This window comes from Chiloscyllium plagiosum, unplaced genomic scaffold (genome assembly GCF_037043375.1).
Source record: "Chiloscyllium plagiosum isolate Xiang-an unplaced genomic scaffold, Cpla_swu_hap1 HiC_scaffold_19, whole genome shotgun sequence".
In the NCBI taxonomy this organism is placed as follows: Eukaryota; Metazoa; Chordata; class Chondrichthyes; order Orectolobiformes; family Hemiscylliidae; genus Chiloscyllium; species Chiloscyllium plagiosum.
Window position 1 is genome coordinate 42,495,515 of NW_028270157.1, and position 27,692 is coordinate 42,523,206.

General features: G+C 40.9%; 1 protein-coding gene across 2 annotated transcripts in view; it reads right to left on the bottom strand.

The window, feature by feature from the left end:
- Positions 1-597: 597 nt before the first annotated feature.
- Positions 598-27,692, bottom strand: part of slc13a4 (solute carrier family 13 member 4) — a 116,461-nt gene continuing 89,366 nt past the window's right edge. For both annotated transcript variants that reach the window (XM_087997252.1, XM_043709429.2), the window contains 9 exons: positions 25,895-26,061; positions 25,226-25,345; positions 20,308-20,409; positions 20,095-20,196; positions 17,564-17,670; positions 14,168-14,322; positions 13,336-13,497; positions 10,457-10,594; positions 598-1,887 (listed from right to left, as the gene is read on the bottom strand). In XM_087997252.1, coding sequence (XP_087853378.1) covers positions 1,750-1,887; positions 10,457-10,594; positions 13,336-13,497; positions 14,168-14,322; positions 17,564-17,670; positions 20,095-20,196; positions 20,308-20,409; positions 25,226-25,345; positions 25,895-26,061 — 1,191 coding nt within the window. In that variant the 3' untranslated portion in view covers positions 598-1,749. The remainder of the gene's footprint in view (positions 1,888-10,456; positions 10,595-13,335; positions 13,498-14,167; positions 14,323-17,563; positions 17,671-20,094; positions 20,197-20,307; positions 20,410-25,225; positions 25,346-25,894; positions 26,062-27,692) is intronic.

The window sequence follows — 27,692 nt, forward strand, 5'->3', positions numbered from 1 at the left end:
GTTTCTTGTTTTCTGACTGTGTCTTAGCAATAAGATTTATGATCACTTCTCTGCTATTATGATGTTCATGTTGTAACTTGTCCTGAAACTCTCATATTTTGCATGTACTTTTGATAGCTATTAAATTGATATACATTTGTCCTTGGAGTGATGTGTATCAGTACAATTTCCTATTTTAGCCTTCCCATTTGGTGTCTGCAAACAGCAACCCTAGGTTAGATTTTGCCAAGTTATTTGTCGAGTATTATATCCTCAGATTTGCCCTCATAATGTGCCTCAAATGCATTCCCATCAGACAAATTACTCATCTTCCAATTTTTACATTATCCCTCAATGTTAAATTAATCTTTTTGTAAAAGCACTGGCAGTTTTGCACTCTGGACTACATCCAGTAGGGAACAGGCTGAGACTCTGCTCCGCCATTAAAATGAGGTGATCTTCAGTGTATAAAGGCAAGTAGCCTATTTCAAAACCAACCTATCAACTTGAGCTCAATAGTTCAAATCTTTACATTCTCATTGCAGGGCTTCCTAAACAGAGAAGGCAAGGCAGGATGACATAACTCATAATGACTAAATCAATGCAATGTCAATTGCATCTTGTTCTATTTGTTTATTTGTTTTCTCTTAAGACTGTGTTAAAAACATTTTTTTTAAAAAAAAGCACCGTAACTTGACTCTCCAGCAGATAGAGAACCTGCTATGGCATAGCATTATTTGCATCCTGAAGGATTTTCAGAGAGAGCTATCCCCAGTTGAATTTATCCCAAGGGCAGTATTCATACAATGAGACATTTACAGCACTTCCTTTTTAATAAAAGAGATATCTGAACTCAGTGTTAAACTAGAGTCCAGATGTGTGATGAAACCATCTGTTGTAGTACTATGAGGGATATTTCTGAACTATACATCCAGGGTCACTGTTAAACATTCCTGGGTCAGCAGTGGAATGTTTCATATGTGTATGTTGAACTGTCATACACATAGTTATACATCACGCAAGGAATCTGTTCCCATGGAAGTTACTGCTCTTAAACTATATTAAATTAATAGTTTAATCCATTGCATAGCCATCAGCTCCTTGATTAAAATATAATACTTTGAAAGGAGCTTTAAGCTGTGATAGTAGGGATCAGACTGACCAGGAATGTTTCATATATAAACCCCAGCCTATGTAGAGAGCAGATGGGGAAATGTTGCAATCAGTCTCTGTACCCTAAGATTAGAAAGGAAAACATTGTCCAGGGTTTCTGCTCTTGATTGTTAATACATGATCCCTTTTGGAAAGAATGCTGAGTGAGGAGGCAGCATGATCACACTTGATCATGATGTCTCTTATAGTCAAACTCCCTTGTTTTGGACCATCTGTGACTAATAGTCACTTAAGGGAGGATCCAAAAGCTATGGAACTGAATTTTGCCATGGGTCACCACCTTTGAAAGAAATAGAGATAGAAAACATAATTTGTAAAAACTTTGAAATTCCATGTCCCAGAAACTTTTCCAAAGGTGAAAAAGAAAAGCTGCAACAGTCCTCAAAAGGATTTATCAAATGCTCCCAAGTTTGAAGCTGCCAAATGAGTGGAGTTGGAGGGGTTTGTGCAAACTATATTCGCACTCCTTAATGCAGTGTGCAATCTGAGTAATGATTCTTATCCCTGCTGAAATAGGTCATCATTGATCAAGTGATTTTCAGGCTTGATTCCATCTTTTGTGCAGACTCCTTGTGTCTCTTGTTCTGTGATTCCTGATTAAAGGCCTCTCGTTATGTTGCTAGTAGAAACCCAGTCAGGGAAGTGTTCAAGTTGGAATAAAGGAAATCCCCAGGTGGTGATAGCCAGCATCACGGCAACCACCCCAATCACATTCACTCCGAATCCAGCTTTCACCTGAAAAGACAGAAATAGGACTTTGAGACACAGTACAATCTTGAAAAATATCTGAGAACTAATTCTGTCCTCCTAGTGAGGAAGATGTGTTTCAAACATTGTGCGTAAGGAGAAAAAGTTACAACACACTCTTAAAATCGCTTCCAGCAAGCAACATTCCCGATTGGAGAGAGAGTTTACAAAATTCACTCTTTGTATATCAGGGTATCATGTAGAGAAATTGCTAGCATACTTCATACAAGTGGCACATAACTTGATAAATACAATTTTATGAAGAAACCTTGAATAGATTGCCATTCCTTTTCCAATCCTACCAAACTACTTACGGCAGAGGCAAACAATAATGCAAATTAATATTACTTGATTTCTTCACAAGCACCTCCAGAACCTGTGTTTAAAATATCTAGAAAAAATAAGGGTAGCCAAGAAAGGGATCACTACCAACTGCGCAAGTTCCCCTCCAAGTCATTGTCATGCATTGTTTTGGTCTGGAACTAAATCACTCCCTAACAGCATTGTGTCCACCGGGTGGCTAAAGTGGTTCAAGATGACAGCTCAACAGCAATTAAGACTATGCAACAAGTGTTCTCCTTGCCAGTGACACTCACATCCCGTGAATGAACAATAAAAAGAAACAGTTATTCTGGAAGATAATAAAAACAGAAAATGCTGAGAGATTAAGCAGGTCTGATAATGTTTGTGGAGTGAAAAACAGAGCTAATATTTCAAATGTGATATGACTCTTTTTTGGAATACAGTCTTTTGAAGAAGTCATATTGGGCTCAAAATTATTTTGGTTCTCTCTTCACAGATTGTATCAGGCCTACTGAGTATTACGAACACATTGATTTTATTTCAGATCTCCAACCTCCATTTTCTTTTGCTGGGAGGTAACTGCCTGCCACAGCTTTTTTTTAATACAAACTATTTGGGCATGCTGTGATACAGGTGAGCAACAGCTGGGATTTGAATTGATTAGACCTTCTGGCCCAGAGGAAGGAACATTACCATTGTGCCCTAAAATCAAAAATGGAATCAGCAGGATATTCTTCAATATATTTTCAAATTAACCTGTCCAGAGATGCTATTACACACCCTCTGGAGCAGGACAGACTTGAACATGGGCTTCTTGTCTTAGAGGTATGGGCATTACCACTGCATGACAAGACCCCTTAGCAAGATATTCTTAGATTTTAACGTATAAGTGTGTCCTGTGAAAAAAAAAAGGGGCTCAACTGTGCTTGGGAAATTGGCATTCTATGAGGTAAGGGTCTCAGTGATGTTGTTGACTTATCATTCCATTCACACTAATGTTTTGGACAATCCCATTTTGCAAGGATGTTTTGAGTGGTCAGTGTACAGAGTTTAGGCCTTCAGATCATGAAGGGCCTGAATCATGTAGTTCAGATCCCGATTGAAATCCTATAGGCACAGAGGATCTGTTCCTCCAAGCCACATGGCTACATGTGATAAACACCCACTCTGACAAACCATGCACAGCAAACACCATTCTGACACAATTTGCAGCATTGACATGTAATAAAAAAGAATTTGCGGAAATACAGCATGTGGATCTGGTCTGGCTCCACCATCTTCTGATCAAGAAATGACTCGGAAATCTATTTTACAAAACATATTTTTTGTGGAGTCAGAACAAGGATTGATTTTTCTTGAGCCATGAAAATATTGCTGAATAGTCTGACATGACTGTACATCTCCTAGACATCTCCTTGGCCATCCCTATCAAGGGTCTAACTGAGATCGCTGTCTCTGTCCTGGACAACCAACAGATTGTTGAGGCCACTTAAATACCAAGCTCAACTCAACTGGCAAATTTAAATGAGACTAGAGCCCACAAGTAGTCTCTTCACTGTTGGTACAGGTGGATGTGCCCGCAAAGATGAAAAATCACAATCAAACTCAACGTTGTTTAGAAACCCACAACTGTGCTAATCATGGTAGCGTTAGGAGCATGAGTGAGTACCATGTGTCAGTGATATGCACAGAGGGCGGGGAAACTTGCGTGCATATATTCAATAATCAGAAAGTAATTTTTGATCAGTCATGAATGTGCAAGTCCAGATCACTGTGTATAGAACAATGGGATGTAGTTAAGTTGGAATGCATTCTTTAATATCTGAAAATGACTTCAACAGAATTGTAGAATTTCTCTTGACTCCTCTAAAATAAAAAAAACAAATGTAATCGCATTATTGTATTAATTTATGGCAGTTCATTTAAATAAAGAAAGAAAATTATGATTTTCTCCTTTCACATTCATCCTGGTGCTTTTCTGTGGAGTATGGTTGATAAGTTGGGATAGTTTCTGTGAGTGCTATGAGTGCTCTTTATGGACTTTATGTTATACATAGACATTATTTGAGTGATTTGGTTCACCATTGGTGATGGTATGCAACACTAAGTTGATATTGTTTTAAAGCCTAATACTCCAGTAAATATTTTTTCCTAATGTTACACAACTTGACACCTGTTCAAATGTAGCAAGGATCCCTCGCTAATGTAACTTAAATGAGATCACCAACTCCTTACAGATTAGTTGCTAGTGATTTCTTCTGGTTGTTTTGTATGTTCTATATAGTTGTTTCAATTTATATAGGCACATAGGGAATGGTGTGGCTCATGTTGAAAGTTTTTTTGAGTGACTTGTGCACAACCAGTTGCTCAGATCTAGATGCATTAGCAGGCATTCCTTCAATATGAGCTGGAGAATAGAATAGAATATCCTTTTATTGTTATGTGTACACCATTGTAGGAGTACAGTGGAAAGCTTTAGAAGAGGGTTCACACAGAATGCAGCTCAAAGAGAGAGTAAAGTTGGAGTGGCAAAGAGCTCTCAACAAAAGACCATAACAACCCAGGTTATTCAGGATCAATTCTCCAATCTCAATCCCAGTGAAAAACAACATCTGAAATGTCCGCACTTTAGAAAGGATGTCCTTGCTGAAGTATGCTGCATACTGTATCCACAACCACTCCTTGGAAGAGCGCAATGACTATACTATTATCGAGACCTTTTTTTATATTTTTGAGTCCTTCCAAGTCATAGCTGAAAATATTCATACTATCCAATGGTTTACTATTTGCTGTGGCTTAAGGGAGGTTACTGACTCAATGAAAGAGATTTATCTCAATAATCAGAAACAAGTAGGGAGAAAGAGGAGGGCCAGGAGAAGGACGCAAAGACAGTGGAATTCATTGGTGCACTTGCCATCAGGAGGGCCCCAGCTCAGGTATGGTCACCTATCTCTCAATATCATCTAATCTGAGCAAGGTCACCCTGCTCATGTGAGGGACAGAGAGATAGAGAGAATTCATTAGTGAGTGTTATCAGCGGCAAATGTGGGAGAGAACCAACTAAAGGAAAGTGGTTGCAATGATGGAGTCACACAAATTGTTTAGATTAGATTAGATTAGATTACTTACAGTGTGGAAACAGGCCCTTCGGCCCAACAAGTCCACACCGCCCCGCCGAAGCGCAACCCACCCATACCCCTACATTTACCCCTTACCTAACACTACGGGCAATTTAGCATGGCCAATTCACCTGACCTGCACATCTTTGGACTGTGGGAGGAAACCGGAGCACCCGGAGGAAACCCACGCAGACACGGGGAGAATGTGCAAACTCCACACAGTCAGTCGCCTGAGGCGGGAATTGAACCCGGGTCTCTGACGCTGTGAGGCAGCAGTGCTAACCACTGTGCCACCGTGCCGCCCATGTTGTTGACCATGTTCCATGAAAACCAAAGTATAGCCCTCACAAATCAAAAGTAGCCCCAGAGAAAATCATTTTGATGTTGGATCATACTCAAAAAAGCAGAGCTAGTTCCTTAATATGATCAACCAGGTTCTGTGGAATTGTCTGATAAAGTTGAGATTGCACAGTGTTTTATACTGAAACCTGAGCTTTTTATGGTCTTCATTAATAGAGGCAGAATGTACAAAAGAAAAAAGGTTTTGCTGAACGATCATAAAACAATTAACCCCCACTGTGACTATTCTGGGCACCAGGGGATGTGAAGGCTTTATAGAGCATTCTGAAGAGATTTACTAAAAAACGCTCCAGGGATAAGTGACTATAGAAAAGCTGGATTGTTTCCTTTGAAGTCAAGAAGCCTGAGGGAATTTGGTGGAGCTGCATAAAATTATGAAGGATTTAGACAGAATAATTCAATGGGGGTTGTGCTGAGAATTCTGCACAAGAAGCCAGTGAGGTCTTCATCAATACGAGGCTCGTTTTGTTGATTTTTTTAAATCAAGTTCCAGATGTTGAGTTGACATTGTCACTGGGCAGTGGTGAGTTTTAGCATCCGATCATACCACCTGCTTTGAATAAACTAAACATCAACATTTCTCAGATTGAAGTCAGAATGATTCCTGCTTGCTCCGATGGACTTCCATGTTGTACAGCAGGCAGCAACATCTCAGGGCACATTCCATAAGCACCCATTCATTAACAATCCAACACCTTACCATCTCTCTGTTACTTTCCCTCACTACAGTGCTCACTTGACCACAATGCAAAAAATCATAGCTGCTGCCAAACATTACAGTGCTTACCTGATCACAGAGCAAATATCAAAGCTGCAGCCATAAAACAAACACACCAAGTTTATAAATCAAAACATGCCTTATAGCATATAAAAAAAAACAATAATCATGTACATTCCCTTGGTGTCTGTCCTAAACAGAGCTTTCCCAATGGCTGCAGCATTATTTATGGTAGACTTATGACTATCAATGGATGAGATTGCAGGTGCTCTTGTAGGAAAATCAGCAGGAATTATTCGGCAGGAATATCTTGCTGCTTGTGCAGCAATGGAAGCTGCAACTTTGGCTCACTGAAGCTGTGTAATGGTTGAGTCTTTAAATAATGCAACCAGACCTGGCCACTACTTGCACCCTGGCAAGAAGATGCTCCAAACCTGCTCAAAACCTTGGTGCCAAGGGTCCTCCATGCAGTGTGGCACACTGACTGCTAGTTCTCTGGAAAGTCTCACAGTGCACCAAGCATTTTGATGCAAATACCCTTCAGTATTCTTCTGTACACAGCTCCATTAAAATTCTCACCCAAGTTCTCCTCAGCAGAACTTGCAGTTACCCCACCCCCCCCCCGTTATACTAGAAGCTGTGCTACTCTTAGTCCATTGACCTGACTGCAGCCTATTTATGTCAATGTCTCATTATCTCCATGCTATTCTGACAACTGTGCACAATATCAGTTTCTAAACTGATTGTTGTATGTGTGAAATTGTGAATTGCAAATTTCTCATCACTTCTTTCTTGGTTTTCCTCCATTGTCTGGCTAGGTAGTATTTCTTTGGCACCTAAAAGGAAGGGGTAGAGGTCTGAATGCATGGGATGGAGTTTTACAACTCTCTTCCCCACTCCCACTTTACCCCATATACAGTGCTCTCCCTAACCCAGCCCAGGATCAGACTAACAGGTAGGGGTACATTAAATCAGACACCTTTGTAGTAGTGCTGTAAACATCACCCACCTATTGATGATGGCATTTTACTTGCAGCACGGGAGATGTCACGAGCCCCATTTGCCCAATTATGGCTCTTAAATGGCCAATTGATGACCAATTAAAGCCCACCTTTCACTGCCAATGCACTACCAGTTGCTGAGGCCAACATGGCAACTTGGCATCCTTTCAGCTGGCTAGGGATTGAACTACCCCTTGTTCAGGCACTCTTTGCTCAAGGAGACCCTCAAATTGTTCTCCCATTCCCTCCACTGTCTCCAAATGCTGGAGCCTGCTAGTCTTGGCCTTGTGGCCTCTGTGTTCTACTCTATGACTCCCCTTCATTGGGAGCTACTTTCAGCAGCAGCAGTGACTATCGGTCCGAGTGTGTGTAACTTTTTAATTATTTATTCACTTATGGGATGTGGGCATCACTGGTTGGCCAGCATTTATCATCCATCCCTAGTTGCCCCTGACAAGGTGGTGGCGAGCTGTCTTGTCAACCGCTGCAGTCCACATGGTGTAGGTTGACCCACAATGCCCATAAGGAGGGAATTCCAGGAATTTTGATCTAATGAAAGAGAAGGAACAGTGATATATTTCTAAGTCAGGATGGTAAGGCTTGGAGGACAACCTAAAGCTGATGGCGTTCCCATGTATCTGCTGCACTTGTCCTTACAGATGGAAGTGGTTGTGGATTTGTAAGGTGCTGTCCAAGGATCTTTGGTGAATTTTTGTAGTGCATTTTGTAGCTAGAACACATTGCGACTACTAAGCATCGAGGGCAGAAGGAGTGGATGCTTGTGGATGTAGCGCCAATCAAGTGAGCTGCTTTGTCCTGGACGGTGTTAAGCTTCTTGAGTGTCGTTGGAGCTGCACCCATCCAGGCAAGTGGGGAGGATTTCATCACACTCCTGACTTGTGCCTTGTAGATGGTGGACAAACTTTGGGGAGTCAGGAGGTGAGTTACTCCCATTAGTATTCCTAGCCTCTAATCTGGTCTTGTAGCCATTGTGTTTATGTGACAAGCCCAGATGAGCTTCCAGTCAATGTAAACCCCAGAATGTTGGCAGTGGGGGATTTAGTGATGTTAAAACCTTTGAGTGTCAAGGTGTGGTGGTTAGATTGTCTTTTATTGCCTGGCATTTGTGTGGCATGAATGCTATTTGCCACTTGTCAGTCCAAGCCTGATATTGTCCAGATCTTGCTTCATTTGAACATGGACTGCTTCAGTCTCTGAGGAGTCGCAAATGCACAAAATTCAGCACCAATCATTGGCAAACACCCCACTGCTGACCTTATGAAGGAGGGAAGGTCATTGATGAAGCAGCTGAAGATGGTTGGGCCTCTGGCACTACCCTGAGGAACTCTTGCAGAAATGTCCTGGAGCTACGATGACTGACCTCCAGCAACCACAACCATCTTCCTTTGTGCCAAGAATGACACCAACAAACAGAGAGATTTCCCCTGATACTCATTGATTCCAGTTTTGCGAGGGGCTCATTCATGCATTACTCAGCCAAATGTGGCCTTGATGTCACTCTCATCTCACCTCTGGAATTCAGTTACTTTGTCCAGGCTTCAATCAATTTTTTAGTGAAGTTGGGAGCTGAGTGGCCCTGGCAGAACTCAAACTGAGCATCATTGAACATGTTATTGTTAGGAAAGTACTGTTTCCCATCCTTTACTGATGATTGAGAATGGCTTGATGGGTCAGTACTTGATCAGGTCAGGTTTGTCCTGCTTTTTGTCAGCAGAATATACTTGGGCAATTTACCACATTGCTAGGTAGATGCCAATGTTGTGACTGTTCTGGAACATCTTTGCTAGGGGGGTGGCAAGTGTTGGAGTACCGGTCTTCAGTACTATTGCTGGAATACTGCCTTGCTGCTGAGACTAGATAACGTCATTTAATTAACAGGCAGCTCTTGAAGGTGGGACTTCAGCCAAGATTGGGAGAGATCATTCCCAAACAAGTAATGGCCCAAGTTGCTATGGGCCTACCTAGCAATGAAGGCATGTTCCTTTATGTCTTAAGTCGGAGTTAGGGCCATCATCCCCATATGAATTTCTTCCCATTTGACAGAAGAGATACATGATGACATAAGGTCAGAAGAGAATGCGGGTTGTGGGGAATTAGTTAAGACAAGGAGGATTAGATTTGATGATATTGTCATCTTTGATGGTTTCTACCCTACAACTGACACTGGCCTGAGGAATGGCAACCCAAAATCAGCGGATACAGTCTTTCCATGAATAGGAGAGGTAGTTGGACATCTCTGCTGCTGATTAGGTGTTGTCTACCTGCCCCATTCTACTCCAGTTTGTACTTCAAGCATGAGACATATTGCTGAGTTCATGCTCAATTGCAGATACTGTGTGAAAACTGAGGGAAGTGGATTTGACATGTGCAGCAATATTGAATATGTGAGCATGAGATGACGTACATGAATGTCAGATAGGGGTCTTAATTGATGGAAACAATTGATGGTTGAGTGGTAGAAGTATGAAAAACCCATTGATATATGCGGTGTGATTAAAATGCTACAGCATTTGAACATGCATTCACTGACCTTGACCACTTCCATAAGTTCACTGACCAGGTTGCAGAATTACATTAAGATAGTCGGTGTTTGATTGCTGCTATTCACTAGAGTGACTGACTGATAACCACTTCCAGCCCCTCACAGACACACGACATATCTTCTCCTTTTCACCTCCCCCATCAGGACATCCGGTACATTACCTGTAACTTTTGATACCCATTCTCTCTGATGTTGTGTCATTCTTTAATGGTTCACAGCTCAGTCACTTGCTGCATGATTTCCAGGCTTACTATAAGCACAAAGCATTTCCTCTTCAGGAGGTCGAGGCTAGATTTATGCAGTGAAGAATAGCTTTAAGTGGAGCTAGTCATAATATTGACCATCTGTGAATGTGTCTAGTCAATCAACAGCATGACCAGCACTGACTGGAAGCTGAAATTACTGAATAAAACCAGCCTCAACAAATGGCATAATCCCAATCAACATGGGCAGATTGATTACCCTCATGTCCTTAGCCCTCAACGTTCCTTACCATATCCTGAATCTGGCAGTGACCATAGCTGAAGACAATGGCATTTGGTGGATTACCAACAGGCAGCATCACAGCAAAGGACACACACATGGTGGCTGGTATCAATGTGTACAAGGGATTAATCTGCAGAGTTTCAGACTACAAGAAAAACAGAGAAAGTATTAACCATCATGTAATTCATCCTGAGCAATGAGTTCCTGTTTATGTGTAGAATAATGCACACTTCACAAGGGGTATGTTCATTGAAAAAATACCTTCGAGAGACTGTTATGAGCTTATCACAATGTAACTCTCCCAATTAACCATTAACATGCAATTGTTGGGCCAATGGGAATTGCATCCAGAAAGGAAAAACCAGGAAATTTCTCATGGAATCAGAGACGTCTTCACTGTTAGGATTTCTGCAATCATGAAGGGGTGAGGAAAGAGGAACTAAGCATGAGAAAAGTGCTGGGGCAGATATTTTAAATAGTCCGTGTAGGTGTTTAGATAACCATGTAAATTAATCACAATTACTTTTTTAAGTTTATTAATTTTTTTAAGAGACATCACTGTTTGAGAATACGATGATTTGCACATTTTGCACCAATCAGGTGTTAACAGGCATGACACAAATTAATTTAAATGCAAGGTACATCTCCCATGATACTATTCATTCAGGCATTTTTAGAACAGATGCAGTAGAGGCTGGGTGCCAAATGAAACTTCTACAATTGCGATTAAGACAAAAGGTTTCCATGCACTTGCTGGACTAAAAAAGAAAATATGCTTTGAAACAAACTGATTTATGATTTCATTGTAACTTGATGCAGAGAAAATCTTCCTCCAGTACACATGAACTCCAGATTTGAAAGATTCCCCATTTAGCCTTCATTATACATAACAGTCTCATGGTCTCACACAATTAGACTGAATGTTCAGTGGTAATCGCTGTTGAATTGTGGCATTTTTTGCACTTGAATTGAGGTGAGAGGAATGTGGTTGAACTTCTAAATCAGATTTCAGGGATCTACATTTTCAGATTTAAAGGGCTAATACAGGCATTGACTAGTTTACTTCCTTGCTTGTCATATTCCATTCAAGGACTTTTCAACACAAAGCATCATGGAACTTTGGAATTCTCTCCTCTTGGAGCTTTTGTGAATTATAAAAAAATCAAAACTGAGATCATTTTATAACATGAATTACAGAATCAAGTAGATTTTTAGATGCATATAGTGCAGAAAAGACCCTTCGGCCTGTCAAGTCTGCACCAACATAATTACCACGAAAAGTGCACTGATCGCATTTTCCTGTACTTGTCCCATATCCTTGAATATTAGCATATTTTCTTTTTTAGTCCAGCAAGCGCATGGAAACCTTTTGTCTTAATCACAATTGTAGAAGTTTCATTTGGCACCCAGCCTCTACTGCATCTGTTCTAAAAATGCCTGAATGAATAGTATCATGGGAGATGTACCTTGCATTTAAATTAATTTGTGTCATGCCTGTTAACACCTGATTGGTGCAAAATGTGCAAATCTTCGTATTTTCAAACAGTGATGTCTCTTAAATACTTTTTAAAGGTTGTAAGGTTTCTGGTTTCCACTACCTTCCCAAGCAATGCACCAGATTCCCACCACCTTCTGAGTGAAAATGTTTTTTTCCCAAATCCCCTCTGAATCTCCAGCCTCTTACCCTAAAACTATGCCCCTCAACCAAGGGGACGAGCTGTTCTCTATTCACTCTGTCCATACCCCAATCTTATACAGCTCAATCATGCCTATTCCTCTTCCACCCCCACATCCCTCCTGTAGTAAGGTGACCTGAATTGCACAGAGTACTCTAGTTAGGGCCTGACCAACACTCTATACAATTCCAACATTACCTCTTTGCTCTCATACTTGTTACCAAGAAAGCAAGAGTCCCATGTGCCTTCTTAACTGTCCTATCTGCATACTCTGCCAACTTCGGTATCTGTGAATAACTACCCCAAGATTCTTCTGTTTTTCTAAGCTATCCAGTGTTCTGCCATTTATTAAATACCCCTTCATCTTGCTTCTTCTTCCAAAGTGCATCACCTCAATGTTATCAGGGTTAAATACCATCTGCCACTGGTCTGCCCATCTGACTAACTCATCCATATCTTCCTGTAACCTACAAATATCTCCTTTGTTATTAACAACTCTTGGTGTTGTCTGCAAATTTGCTTAACATCCTCCCATATTTTCATCTCTATCATTTATGCATATAACAAACAATAAGGATCCCAGTGTAGATCATTTTGGTACATTGTTGGACACCGGCCTCCAGTCACTCAAATAGCCTTCTGCCACTACCCTTTGTGTCCTATTACTAAGCTAGTTTCTGATCCATCTCACCAAATTTCCTTCAAGTCATGTTCTTTAACCTTCTCAACTGGTCTCCTTGTGGGACCTTATCAAACGCTTTGTAAAAATCCATATAAGCTACATCAGCTAAACCTCTTTCATCCACACACTTGATCACATTTTCAAAAACTTCCAACAAATTTGTTAGGCATGATCTCCCTCTGAGGAAGACATGTTGACCAACCCTAATTAACCCATGCCTTTCCAAGTGGGTATTAATTTGCTCCTTCAGAATTTTCTCCAGTAGTTTCCCTATTACTGATCCCTTTTTGCTCTTCTAATTGTTTAAGTTTCCTCCTTCACTTCCTGTATTCCTCCAGGGACGCAGCTAAATTGCTCCCTCTAGACTTGCTAAAAGCAAAGTGAATGTAAATAAGCCATAATCCAATGGAATGACAGCACAGGTTCAAAGGGCCAATGACCTCCTCCAGTCCTTATGTCCAGAACAAAATGCAACTACAGAAACCTATGGTCCCTGCTTCTATCACTACAGGAAAGCAAGTTCCTTACCAGCGTGGAAAGAATCGGTAGGAAAACTGTGATGGTAGCTGGATTACTTGCAAATTCAGTGACAACTGACACCAAAAGGCAAGCAATTAATGTAACAGCCCATGCAGGGAGGTTACTCATTGGTTCCATCTGACGTCCAATCCAATCAGATAGGCCAGACACCTGGAGAGAGAAAAAGACAAATTCAATAAAATGTGTGCATGGGGCACTTGTAGTAGTGTCTCTGCTTTTGAGCCAAGATGCTCAGGTTTAAGTTTTGCCTGCTCAGGGATGTGGGAACATGTAAAACAGGTTGATTGGAAAATTAAAATGTGGGAAACAGCACATTGTATTTTAAAATCCTTTGTTCAAGAGACAACAATATTTAATATCAAACACCTGAGTAAGATCTGTGCAATAGAGTTCCTTATAGTTTTTACAGGGAGAGGGTTCTGGTCTGAAAACTAATTTCCTCCACACATCCTTCTGCAGTTGAAATGACAAATCTAATGGAGTTTAAGCCTTCTTCAGATCATTTCTCTAAATCCCTAGCTTCAGCCAGTAGAGTGTACTGTCAACTCATCAAGAGACAAGCCCATTTTCTTTTCCTTCAGGGTAAGAAAAGTCCAATCTTTTCTAATAGGGTTGTTTGTTAGTCTTTTTTTTAAATTTCATTAATGTGAAGTGACTGAAATAGCCATTATATCACTTGATGTGAAGTAACTACTGTAATCAAGTGATTGTTAAGGGGTCCAGATCTTCCAAGAAATTGTACCTATCCATAAACAAAATGTTAAAGTTAATAACACGTGCAACACATGAATATTCTGAACCCAATCATGACCAACTTTACCTTGCAGCCTGCTGCCAAGGCATAGCCCCCTCCCACGAGGATGACAATCTCCCATGGCATGTGCTTTTGAAAGTCTTTCCAGTTTATCAGTGGTGCCAGTGGATTGGGGTCCTTTGAGACATTCAAATTCTTTGTGTCTTTCGCACTTTCCTCATCTGCATCAAAACAAAATGATGGAGCTCAGGTGAAAATCACCCAATTGTCATTCCAGCTGAAGGTGGTTGCAAATGCTGATGAGCGCTGAATCCCCAAACTTCAGATGCACTGGCCGAAATGGAAACTGCTGAGGAGTTTTGAACTTCTGATAGATAATTTGTGGTTGTCAGGACCTTCACAAAAGACTTTGAGTTAGAATCAACCACTTCAGACAATACAAACCTTAACAGTATCCTGAAAATGTATGGCAGAGAAATCAGTGTCGAACCGCTGCAGGTCTGGCCCCAAATCACTCACACTAGACTCATTGACATCGTACCAACTCCAACTCTTCCCCCTATCCCTCTTCAACGCAGCCTTTTTTTTTTCTGAAAAAATCCATAATCAAATCATCTAATTAAGCCACTAAACAAGTAATGATTAACAAGCAGTGCTCACCAGTGGAGGGGCAGGCAGTCAGGAAGAACTCATCTTTTCAAAAATTAAACAACCACCAAATCATCCCTAATTAAATTCTAATTAAATTAAGAACTCATCTTTTCTTCCCAAATTATTTTTTTTCTGCCAAATTACTTAATTAAAACAAATAAATTGTAATAATTAACAAGTATTACCCACTGGGGCAGTGTAGAAACTCTTTTTTTTAAAAGCATCATCAAATCATCTGTAGTAGAATTCATTTCTTTTTTTTCTATTGAGAAATATTATTACACACCTCTAGACAGTTTTGGTGCCATTGCCAATTCACTTATAAATTAAAACAACAAATATCAAGCTCTCCTCACAGGAACACTGTACAATAACAAGGATTGAGGAGGGGAGGGAGAGAAGAAGGGGATTAGATTACTTCCAGTGTGGAAACAGGCCCTTCAACCCAACGAGTCTACACCGACCTGCCGAAGCACAACCCACCCAGACCCATTCCCCTACACCTAACACTACAGGTAATCTAGCATGGTCAATTCACCTAACCTGCACATTTTTGGACTGTGGGAGGAAACCTGAGCACCCGGAGGAAACCCACGCAGACACAGGGAGAATGTGCAAACTCCACACAGTCAGTCGCCTGAGGCGAGAATTGAACCCAGGTCTCTGGCGCTGTGAGGCAGCAGGGCTAACCACTGTGCCACCGTGCGGCCCACTAAATTAAAATGGAGTTAGAGGGGGAAATAGTGCTCTCCAAGCACCGCGGTGTCCACCTCTCCCTCTTAAAGCATCAAGAATGTTGAAGATGATCTGGAATGTGGGGCTGATGTAAACCAAAGAGCAACAGAAAGCTTTTTAAAGAACTAAACATGGAGTGCAATCACCCACAACCAACATATACATGGTCTGCAGCATCACAAAATAAACAGGTGGGCTGGGAGTCCATGAACCACGGCAATCTGGGATTACATGGGACTGATGTATATAGCATGCTCTGGCCCAGGCCAGTCCACTCCACTGAGGATGCCCAGCGATAAAATAAAAAGCCAAGTTATGTCTGGGTGAGGGGATAAAGGAGAAAAAGCAGCAGCCCATACAGGAAACACCCCCGTGTCATGCAGAAGGACATAGAGAGCATTTCCATGAGGTAGTAGGGCATTTCTGGAACCCAGGAAGAACTCATCTTGTTGGATATTTCTAATTAATCTATTCAGAGATAATACAACACATTTCTGGACTTGAACCTGGCCCTAAGGGAGGGACACTACCCATGTGCCATAAAAGTTCCACTGGGACAATACCGATTTTCCATAATATCCCATGATCCCCTACAATCTCTTTGTATATCCGAGTCAATCCGTTCAGAGATGTTATTATACATTTCTGGAGCAACTGGGTCTTGCACCTGTGCCTCTTGGCTCAGAGGCTGGGGCATTACCACTGATTCCTCCTACCATAACACCACAAATAATAAGGCAATGAGGACTCTCTGTCTTCAATCAACTCTGGAGCTGACTTCCTCAGTGTTGGATTCCTGTGGCACAATGATGGTTGTCCCAATCTCAGGACAAGGTGATATGGTTCAAGTTGCACCTACTCCAGAAGTGTGTCAATACATTTCTATATAGCAGATTTAAAATATCTTTAAAGTGTCTCTCTGTTTCAGCTTTAAAAGGATTTGAATATCTAATTCTGACATTGACTAACATTGAACACACCCACATCTTCTGTTTACTCGTTCATCTGATGTTTAAAACATCATTCGTTAGTTTTGTAAAATTATAACTATGCTATTGTGCACATAAATCATAGAAAGACAGCGGGAAATGAACAGAGATGGCTGAATCACCAGCTGATTTGCAATAAAACTCTGCTTAATACTTGAACAAATATGTTATCGAGGGATTTATTCATTTCTACACGATATATTATCACTCCTTTCAATAAAGCAGTTAACTACTCAGCTGCTCATATTCCCAGATTTAAGTGGCTGCTGCATATAAGGTTTCCTCTAGACCAAAATAGCCCAACAACAACAATATTTAATTTAATGATATGCCCACTCCCTGAGTAATATCACTGTCTTCTAGTATCACTGCTCTCAACTGCTGAAAAGCATCATCCTCTCAAGTTCATGACAGATTACATTCTTCAACCTCTGAACACATCACCTAGTGAGAATATCGGCTGCCTTGCTGCAATGTCAACCTTTTAATCTTAAATGGAAGGAGAAGCTAGGAAATGGTAAGAGGTTTTTGCGTGATGTTGCTCTTCCTATTATCGATAATAGCAAATAGAGTAATAGAGTCATAGAGATGAACAGCACAGAAACAGACCCTTCAGTCCAACACATCCATGCATACCAGATATCCCAACCCAATCTAGTCCCACCTGCCAGCACCCGGCCTATATCCCTCCAACCACTTCCTATTCATACACCCATCCCGATGCCTTTTAAATGTTGCAATTGTACCAGCCTCCACCACTTCCTCTGGCAGCTCATTCCATACATGTACAACCTTCTGTGTGAAAAGGTTGCCCCTTAGTTCTCTTTTATGCCAAATGCCAAATCCTTCACCTAATTATCAGAGAAACAGATTCAAAAATTGGACTTAAGGTGCATAATGGCTCAATGATAACATGCAACACTTGAGGATCAAAAGAGCCTTACTTTGATCTTCAATCTGTGCTGAGTTATCTGATCTTAACAAAGATACAGACAATTGTATTAATGATGGACCTCTTAGACCATGAAGGAGAGAAAAATCTGTTTGGACTGAAAAGAAGCCAGTAGCTCAGCCCATCAGAACTCACCTTCATTCATTTTGCCATAACAGGGGAAAGATGGTTTCTTAGCTGGAATCAAGAAGAGAAGAAACCCCAGAAAGATGGAAACAGTGGCATCTGTCCTGTAGCCTTTTCTGAAAGTCGCAGAAATGAATAAATTATTAGGGACACGTAGTCAAGAACATTTCACAGATTTCATGTAAATCATGACCAGTCTGAAGGATGGCTTTCTCATAACCAATTAAAATTAAATAATTTATTCAACCTTAACTGACTTAAGTTTAAACACATGAAAGTTGGAGAAGAATTGGATTGGTTGGCAGACCAGATTGAAATAGGATTGGGATAACGTAAGAACAATAGAAGTAGGAGCAGCAATAGGATATTCAGCTCCCCTATATCCAGTCTGCCTTTGAATAAGATCACAGCCAATCTCACTGAGGCCATATTTCCACTTTCCTGCCTGCCCCTATAACGATTGCCTCTCTTGTAGATCTGTCTAACACAGACTTGAATATATGAGTTGTGTATAGTCACGGGGGTCAGGTCAGGTCCAAACATAGTGAGTGGAGTTGTAGAATGTTTGATTCCATTCTGGGGGTAAGGGGGGGCTTGTTGAATTCTAGTGGAATTTGAAATCTAACTCAGATGGGTCCAATCAGGTGGGATGGTGAAGGTGCATCAGATACGGATGAAGGGGTTAGTTGGCAGGGAGAAAGAAGGGGGTTAAGATCAAGTCTGGATGCAGGGAATGGAAGAGGTGGGTTGGGTCCCAGGGTGGTGTGTGGTAATGGTGTTGGGGAGGGGGGGGTGTGATGGCGGGGAGGAGGATGCACGGGGTAGCTGTATGTTATCTGACGGAGATATTGTTGGGTGTAAGGTAAATACAGGGTCTGTTTTTAGTGTTTCAGGAGTTACACTATGGATTTAATAATCTAACTTTTCCTGAATAGCTATTTTACTTAGTTTTTCTGGAGCCCTCCAAATAGCAACATTTACAAGGTTTCAGACAAAGCAAAATTGACAGCGGAATCTTCAATTTCCAGGCAGTTCCTTCAGAATCTGTTACAATGGGGATTCCTCATGGTTTTCATAAATAACTTGCGTCTCCCTGGAATAACAACTGTCTCATCAATGGCAAATCGAGGCCAGAATTGAGATTTTCTATTCTTCCTGTCAAGATTTCAATCTCACATTTCCAACCTTATATACCATCTGCCATTTTTTTGACCCATTCATTTATTCTATTTATATCCCTTTGCAGACTTTTTGTATCCTGTTCACAAAACACTTACCTTACCTATCCATGTGCTGTTAGCATATTTGGTTGAAATATAATTGGTCCCTCCATCAAAGCCATAAACTGTAAACAGTTGAGGCACTAGCACTGATACCTAGGGCATCTTATTTGTAATAGTTTGCCAAACTGAAAGTAGCCCACTGATCTTGATTCTCTATTTTCAGTGAGCCATGTCATTCTCTGTGCCAGCATTTAACCATTAACACCACACGCTCTTAATTGTATGGAAACTTGAACGTAGCTTTTAACTAACTTTCTTTTGGAAATGCAAATGCACTACATCTATCAGTTCCCCTTAATCCATTTTGTTCATTTCATTCTCAAATAACTTTCACAAAATTGATGGATCACTGTTCCAGTGGGATTGGGAAGTAGATTAACATTCCAGTAGGATTGGGAAGTGGGTAAATATTCCAGTGCTATTGGGAGGTGGATCAGTGTTACATTAGGATTAGGAAGTGGATTAGTGTTCCAGTGAGATTGGGTGGTAGATCAGTATCCCAATGAGATTGAGCATTGAATTATTGTTTTTCCAGCACCACACTTTTCAACTTTGGTACTCCAGCATCTGCAGTCCTCACTTTCTCCTAGTTGATCTTAACCTATTGCGAGTCCTGGTGGGATTGGAAGGTGGATCAGTGTGCCAGTGGGAATGGGAGGTGGGTCAGTGTGCCAGTGGGAATGGGAGGTGGGTCAGTGTCCTGATGGGATGGAGAGGTGGGTCCGTCTCCCGGTGGGATTGGGAGGTGGGTCAGTGTCCCGATGGGATTGGGAGGTGGATCAGTGTCCCAGTGGAATTGTGAAGTGGATCAGTGTCGCAGTGGGATTAGGAGGTGGGTCCAGGTTCCAATGAAATTGGGAGGTGAGTGAGTGTCCCGGTGGGATTGGGAAGTGGGTCAGTGTTCCAATGAGATTAGGTGGTGGGTCAGTGTCCAGTTGGGATTGGGAGGTGGGTCCATGTTCCAATGAGATTGGGAGGTGAGTCAGTGTCCCGGTGGGATTGGGAGGTGGGTCCGTGTTCTAATGAGATCGGGAGATGGGTCATTGTCCCCGTGGGATTGGGAGGTGGGTCAGTGTCCCAATGGGATTGGGAGGTGGGTCTGTGTTCCAATGAGATTGGGAGGTGGGTCAGTGTCCCGGTGGGATTGGGAGGTGAGTGAGTGTGCCGATGGGATTAGGAAGTGGGTCAGTGTGAGTATAATGAAGTGCAGGCTCACGGATAGCAGGGTTACTGGGCATTATAGAATTTTAGATTTACCTTTCAAAGAGTGATGTCCATCCAGGGACAAATCCTGGCTCCCGGGTAAACCATAACAATGTCATCAGCACAAAAAAAATTCCAGTCACCATTTCTGGATAGCTGAGATATTATAAAAGTAAAAGAGAGTTATATTTAATTAAATGATGTGAAATTTGTTTTTGAAATAACCTCTATCTTTCCTAACAGTGAGAAATAAATAGCACTGTATACCTGAATGGCCCTAATTTTTCATACTCTTCCTGAATTCTCCTTTCAGACATTTCCTCACGTTTTGTCTTCCTCTTCTTACTAAGAGAACACGTTTCCTTAAAACTGTAATGAAAAATTATACAAGCGATGTAATAAAATTATGTATTCAACCCTTTTGTTTTGACAGGTTGATTTCCATTCCCAATTTATGTAGTCATGATTTGGAGATGCCAGTGTTGGACTGGGGTGTACAAAGTTAAAAATCACACGACACCAGGTTATAGTCCAACAGGTTTATTTGGAAGCACTAGCTTTCGGAGCGCTGTTCCTTCAACCACCTGATGAAGGAGCAGAGCTCTGAAAGCGAGTGCTTCCAATTAAACCTGTTGGACTATAGCCTGGTGTTGTGCAATTTATGTAGAGTCTTGTTGTGTAGAATAAGGAAGCTTGTGGGAGATATAACATTACATTGAAACGGAGTTATTCACAAGTGAGAATTTGTCCTGAGGCCTTGAGTAATTTTAAAAAGTAGCCATTTGAATAGAGTGAAAATTATCTCCTGGGATTGCATTCTGTGGCCAAAGTCTTCTAAGTAAGTATTCACAATGAGCAATCTTCTCAAGAAGAGATACTTATCCAAAGATATTGGTTGTTTTTCAGTTAGCAGAAAAAATTTGACAAACACTCTTATGATTAATATATGATGGCAATGGGCAATCTTCCTCATTGTTAAGGCATAATAGGAAAATTAATTACTAAACCTATTATACCTAATATACCTGTAATCCACACTGTATCATAAGATGGCTAGCTGGATAACAAATACTAATTTTGCTGAACTTCATTTAATGATGACTCTCTCACATTATGACCTTGATTCTGAAATAAAATATATCTTCTCTTTGCCTGTCAATTGTAGATAAGAGATTGTTTTATAGTAGTTGTGTTATTTTTGTGACACTGCTTCACTTGTCTTCGGTATAAATAAGTTCATAGAAATCACAGCACGGAGACAGGACCTTCAGCCCCAGCTTGTCAATGATGAGCAAAATGTTCATCCATGCTAATGGCATTTCCCTGCACTTGGCCCAAATACTTAAAACCTTTCCTATCCATGTATTTGTCCAAATATCTTTTAAATGTTGTTAATATACCCACCTAAAACACTTCCACTAGCAGATCATTCCATATGCATACCACCCTCTATGTAAACAATGTTGCCCCTCAGATTCACGTTATTCTTTCCCCTCTTACTTTAAACTGATGCCCTCTAGTTCTCGATTCTCCAACACTGAGAAAAAGACTGAGTGCATTCATGCTTCTCATGATCTGTTAAGATCTCACCTCACTCTCCTACACTCTAAAGAAAAACATCCTAACTTGTCCAACCTTTCCCTATACCTTAGTCCCTTGAGTCCTGGCAAGATCCTCATAAATTTTGTCTGTACTCCTTCCAGTTTAATAGCATCCTTTTTATAGCAAGGATGACCAAAACTGAACACAATACTCCAAGTGCAGCCTCACTAACACTCTGTACAACTGCAACATAACTTCCCAACTTCTATACTCAATGTTCTGACTGATGAAGGTCAGTGTGCCAAAAGCCTTCTTCACTGCCCTGTCTACCTGTGACCCCACTTTCAGAGAACCATGCACCTGAACTCCAAGATCCTTCTGTTCCATTACACTCTTTAAGGTCCTACCATTCACCATGAAACTCCTACCTTGACTTGCTTTCCAAAATGAAAGACTTCATACTTATCTATATGAAGCTCCATTTCCTATTTTTCAGCCCACTTCCCCAGCTGACCAAAGTCCTCCTGCAATTTGCAATAGCCTTCCTCACTCTCCACGATACCGCCTTTTATAGTGTCGTCTTCAAACTTACTAATCATGTCTTGCACATTCTCATCCAAATCATTGATATGGATAAACAAACCACAATGGGCACTGCACAGATCCCCGAGGCACTCCACTAGTCACAGGCCTCCTGTGCAAAAAGCATCCTTCAACTATTACCCTCTGCTTCCTATCATGAATAGTGTATCCAATTTGCCAGCTCTCCATGGATGTCATGCGATCTAATCCTCCAGAGCAGCCTACCATGTGGAATCTTATAAAAGGCCTTACTGAAATCCACATAGACTACGTCTACTGCCCTGCCCTCATCAACCTTCCTGGTTACTTCATCAAGGAAATCAAACAAATTTGTGAGGCATGATTTCCCCTACACAAAGCCATGTTGACTGCTTCTAAACAAACCCTGTCTTTCCAAATACATGTACATCTTATCCCTCAGAATCTTCTTAAGTAACTTATCCACCACAGATGTTAGGCTTACTGGTCAAGGTTCCCAGGCTTTTATTTGCAGCCCTTCTTGAATAAGGGCTGAACATTTGCTAACCTCCAGTCTTCCAGGAGCTCACTTGTGGCTAACGATGATGCAAGTATATTAGCCAGGACCCCCGTAATTTCTTTTCTAGCCTCTTGCAGTGTTCTTGGATATATCTGGTCAGGACCAGGAGATTTATCCATCTTCATACATTCTAATATGTCCAACACTTCCTCAACTGTGAGATGAACTGACCCAAGCTATGACCATTAACTTCCCTAAGTTCGCAGGTCTTCATGTCTTTCTCCATGGTAAACACAGAGGAGAAATACTCATCTGCTGCAATTCCACACATACATGTCCACTTTGGTCCTTGAGAAGTCCTATTCTCTCTCTAGTTATTCTTTTTCCTTTAATATACTTAAAGAATCTCTTTGGATTCACCCTAATCTTCTCAGCCAAGGCTGTCTCGTGCCCCCTTTTTAACCTCCTGATTTCATTCTTCAGGATACTCCAATATCCCCTATGTAGCTCCAGGGATTCCCTTGATCCTAGCTGCCTGTACCTGAACCACGCCTCTTTTTTTCTGGTTAAAGCCTCAATATCTCCTGTCATCCACAGTTCCCTACTCCTGCCAACCTTGCCCTTCACCCGCACACAAACATGTAGACCACGAACTGCAGCTTTCTCACTTTTAAAGGCCTCCCACTTGCCGGAGATCCCTTTGCCTGCAAACAAACTAATCCAATCAATCCTCGCTAGCTCCTGTCTAATTCCATCAAAATTCACCTTGTCCCAATTTAGAACTTGAACCTGTGGACCAGTTTTATCTCTCTCCATAACTATTTAAAAATTAATAGAACTATGATCATTGGTTCCAAAGTTCTCTCGCACTGTCACCTCCGTAACCTGTCCTGCCCTATTTCCCAAGAGTAGGTTGGATTTTGGTCCTTCCTGAGAAGGACCCTCTATATACTGCTTGAGGAAACTTTCCTGAAGACACTTAACAAGTTCCACCCCATCTAACCCCTTAATACTATGGCAGTCCCAGCCAATGTTAGGAAAATTAAAATCCCTTATTATGACAACCCTATTGCTTCTGCAAGTCTCCCCAGTCTCCCTGCATGTTTGTTTCTCTAATTTCCATTGACAATATGGGGGCCTATAATATAACCCCAATAATGTCACCATCTCCTTCTTATTTCTTTGCTCCACCCTCAAAGCCTCACAGGATGATACCTCAGTTATTTCATCTTTGACCACTGCTATGATACTCCTCTTAATCTATCCATGTCCTGAGTTGATTGGCTTTTCCTCTCAGCCCTCTTGCATTGAAATTTCTGCAATTTAATCCAACAGGCTTTCCTCACTCCAGCCTGACCTGTCTCTTCAACTTGCTATTTCTGATCAGTGCATCTCCTTCTAGCTTCACACTTGCCTCCCTGCTGTTGAGGATCCTATTCCATTGCCAATCTAGTTTAAATGCTCCCTTGTAAAACTGGTAAATGTGACTACCAGGATATTGGTCCCCCTCCAGCTGAAACATGTTTGATTCTGCAAAGTATCATGTAGCTTTTTGAGTTTGCATTTGTACAGATTAACCGAGGTGGAGTTCAAATCAATAAATTGGCATCATTCTACCCACCATTTTCAGTCATGATGAAAAATTGGCTGTGCACACAAAGATTTTCAATGTATACCCAAGCATGCAAGGAACCCCAGCAGAAGAGAAGACATTTAAAATATATCCTTCCAGTGCTGAGTTCCTCCCAACTCAGGGAAAAATATCTTACACTGTCACAAATTTTGATATGTGTTTCTGATGAAAATCATAAATTTGTGCATTTGGGTTGAATTCTGACTTACGTTGACAGGTTAGTGATGGAATGTGAAGACTGTCTACAAACATGAATGCTATTCTGCAATTGCAATGCCATGTAATAACACGAATGTTAATAGGCTTAGCATTCTTGATGTTGGAGGAATATTCATGCAAAGGGTCAGAAGAATGGCAGCATTGACTTGAGGGTTTTGGTTGACATTTTCAGTATCAGATTTATCTGGATAGGTAGAGGGAATCTTGAGAAGCCCCCCCTATCATCTGCTGCATCACACTTCTTGCAGAAACTATTGACCCATCCTGTGGTCATTTGTTAAGACTGCAGGGGAATGACCCACCCATCAATTATCAAAGTAGTTGTTTCAGAGTCATTGAATTATCAATTATTGCATGATGGAAGTGTTAATGCACCTCCTTGGTTATACGACATTGAAATTCATGGTAGGGTGAGTGGCATTGCATTGTCAGCCTTTCAAATTCTGAAACTTGCATGGATTAGGAACAGGAGTGTTTTGAATGCTATTTGTGTTCCACCAATTGCTCCTATACCAGTGGGAACATAAAAGTCTCGACAACTAGATAGCTCTTCTCTGTTTGGAGAGGATACGATTTTCACATCCTTCCTTAATAGAACATCGGTGAACTTCTTGAAGTAATGGTGAGGAACTGGGTATGCTTAAGAACTCAGGAAATCAACTCTAACATGAAGAGTTACCTAGTGCTAATGCAAGAGGCCATTGTTTTGATTTTTCAGTTTCTTTACTTACTTGCATCCCAGGAAAAGCCAATGCATCCAGATCCATGTGAGCACCAACATGATGATGGCAATAGGAAAACTAAATACGAACCATGTTCCAAAGTTGATAGATCGTGATTCTGGGTAGCGACTGTTAAATAAAACCAAGTAGATATCAGGTAGGAGTAAAAGGCTGGAACTAAATGACAACAAACACAGGTCAGCACTAACCTCACCATCAATCTCGAAAGCAAGGCATTGAGTGCACTTATAGCAATCAAATTATTCCATCTGACTTTCCCTCTTATTCCTAGCCTCCTAATGTTTACCCTTAAGTTGTTGGCATTTGACTCTTTCAGTACAGGGAGCAATTTTCTTGGAACATTTTGTTGGCCCATGAATATACAAATGTATAAATTAGGAAGAGGAATAGGCTATTCAGTTTTTTGAGTCTGCACAGCCTTTTATTTATTATCTTGAAAATTTCATTAGATTAAAGAAATGTAATTTGCCCAAATGAAACATGTCTGACAACTTCAACCTGTATTTATAACTTATATAATTGATAGCTGATATCTTCATTGTTCTTTGCACCTTAAGGCAAATAGCAATCTTATAATTTACTCTGGAGGAAGAGTTTATTCTTGTACCAAACTGACAGGTTAAGAAGTAGATCCACAGTAAGAAAAGATCATTTTACTTGTTGAATTGTTCAGCAAAGATGAGATTGGTTGAGGTTCCAGTGATCGTCATGAGGCCTCCAATTGTAGCAGCGTAAGTGATGCTCAGTGACAGACACTTGCAGATCATGTGGTCATGCTTGGTTTTGTATTTACTGCTGTATTCCTTAATGGGATTAATCTGGTTCTGTAGAAAATCGAGGAACAACAACATAAAAATATCTGGGAAACATTAAACAAGCCAATCACTCACATGAATATCATGCCCACCACAATTTAGTATTCACCAACCAAACCAATTACTTAAGCATAATTAGTCAAACAAAATTTAATAATGTCCCTTCCCTCTGTTTGATACAACTGGCCCATCCAGCTTCTGTACTTAGACTGAAAGGTTGGGTTGTCTAATCTGCTTCAAGGTATCTGCCAGAGTCAATAGTAGAAATTCACCATAAGGCAGGTGATCATTTTAATATATTCTTCCCCAATTTTCTCCTTTTATCTCTTAAAAATGCTGTTAACTCTAATGCATTAAGTCCTAAAGATGCTGGGAGTCTACAGCACATTGTCCAGGTAACCATTATCTATATATGCCTGCAAACTGCTCTACTTACACTTGCCAGCACTTTCTCCTTATAGAGTATTTCACTGGAGGTCATTAGACAGTGCTACGTGGTGGTACTGGGAAGCCTGGATAATATTCTCCTTCCTGACAAAGCACAGTTGATCAATTATAATATTGTGACTGCTAAATTAGCTGAGACCAGTTTTAGATTTGTGGTAGTACTACAGAAGACTATGCATTTAGTCTCACACTAGCAGACCTGTTCCATGAAGCAGGGGAATGAAAACCAAGAGAACTGTTCCACTCAAATGTATTGGTTATAATCAACACATTTGTGTGATAAAGTGATTGCCATTGGTTCAGTAGGAACAGCACGATTCAAACAGATCAGAAAAGCTTCCAGTTCACTCCTGCTTGCTGCTGAGCTAGGTAATGTCAGATGGGCAATGGAAAACTACAGTTGTCACAGTATTCCAGGGCATTGAGAAATAATCTTCTTAGTCACTATTTTTGAAGTACATGGTTGAATAAACACAAACTTTGTGGTGAGGTAAGATTAAATTTGCTCACAAAATTTCCATGGTCCAAAAAAAACCAGATAAACCTCAAGGCTGAATTTTCCTCCAGTCCTTATTCACTAACTGAAATTTAGTAAGACAGGAATTCTGATTAGTTGCATTGTTAATCCTGGTCCATTTCCTCAAAAGATTAAGTCTTGAGTCAGCACCTTTTAAACAAAATAGTTAACTAGAGATAAAACTCAAGCAAACCTATTCTGATGACAATGATTCCTTTAAAATGCACTTTAACCTTGATCAGCTGATACTGTGAACTAAGTGCATTTTCTTCACACATGGCTGCTTTCTAAAACTGAGTAAAATCCTGTTTTACTGTGACATTTAAGCATATGCATCATTTCCTTCTTAATTTACCATTTCTCGCAGAAATTCTGACGTGGCAAAAAAAAAGTGTAAACTGGCATATTTTCCACACCGTTTCCCTGCAGAATACATTCAGAACACTGTGCCTTGTGCCAATGCACTGGATCAGGAAGTCGCTGCAACTAACATCATCACTCTGCACCCTCATTGTACTGGGACTGGGAGACGTACATTTGCTGTTGCTGTGTCTCTTCTGCCAGGTTCACCACCATGTTCTCTGTTTCCATTACTACCCTGTTCCTGACTCCTCATGCCATCACATCTCTTCCTCCCTCTTCTCACCTTCCTGCTCTTCCTTACCATTCTATTCTC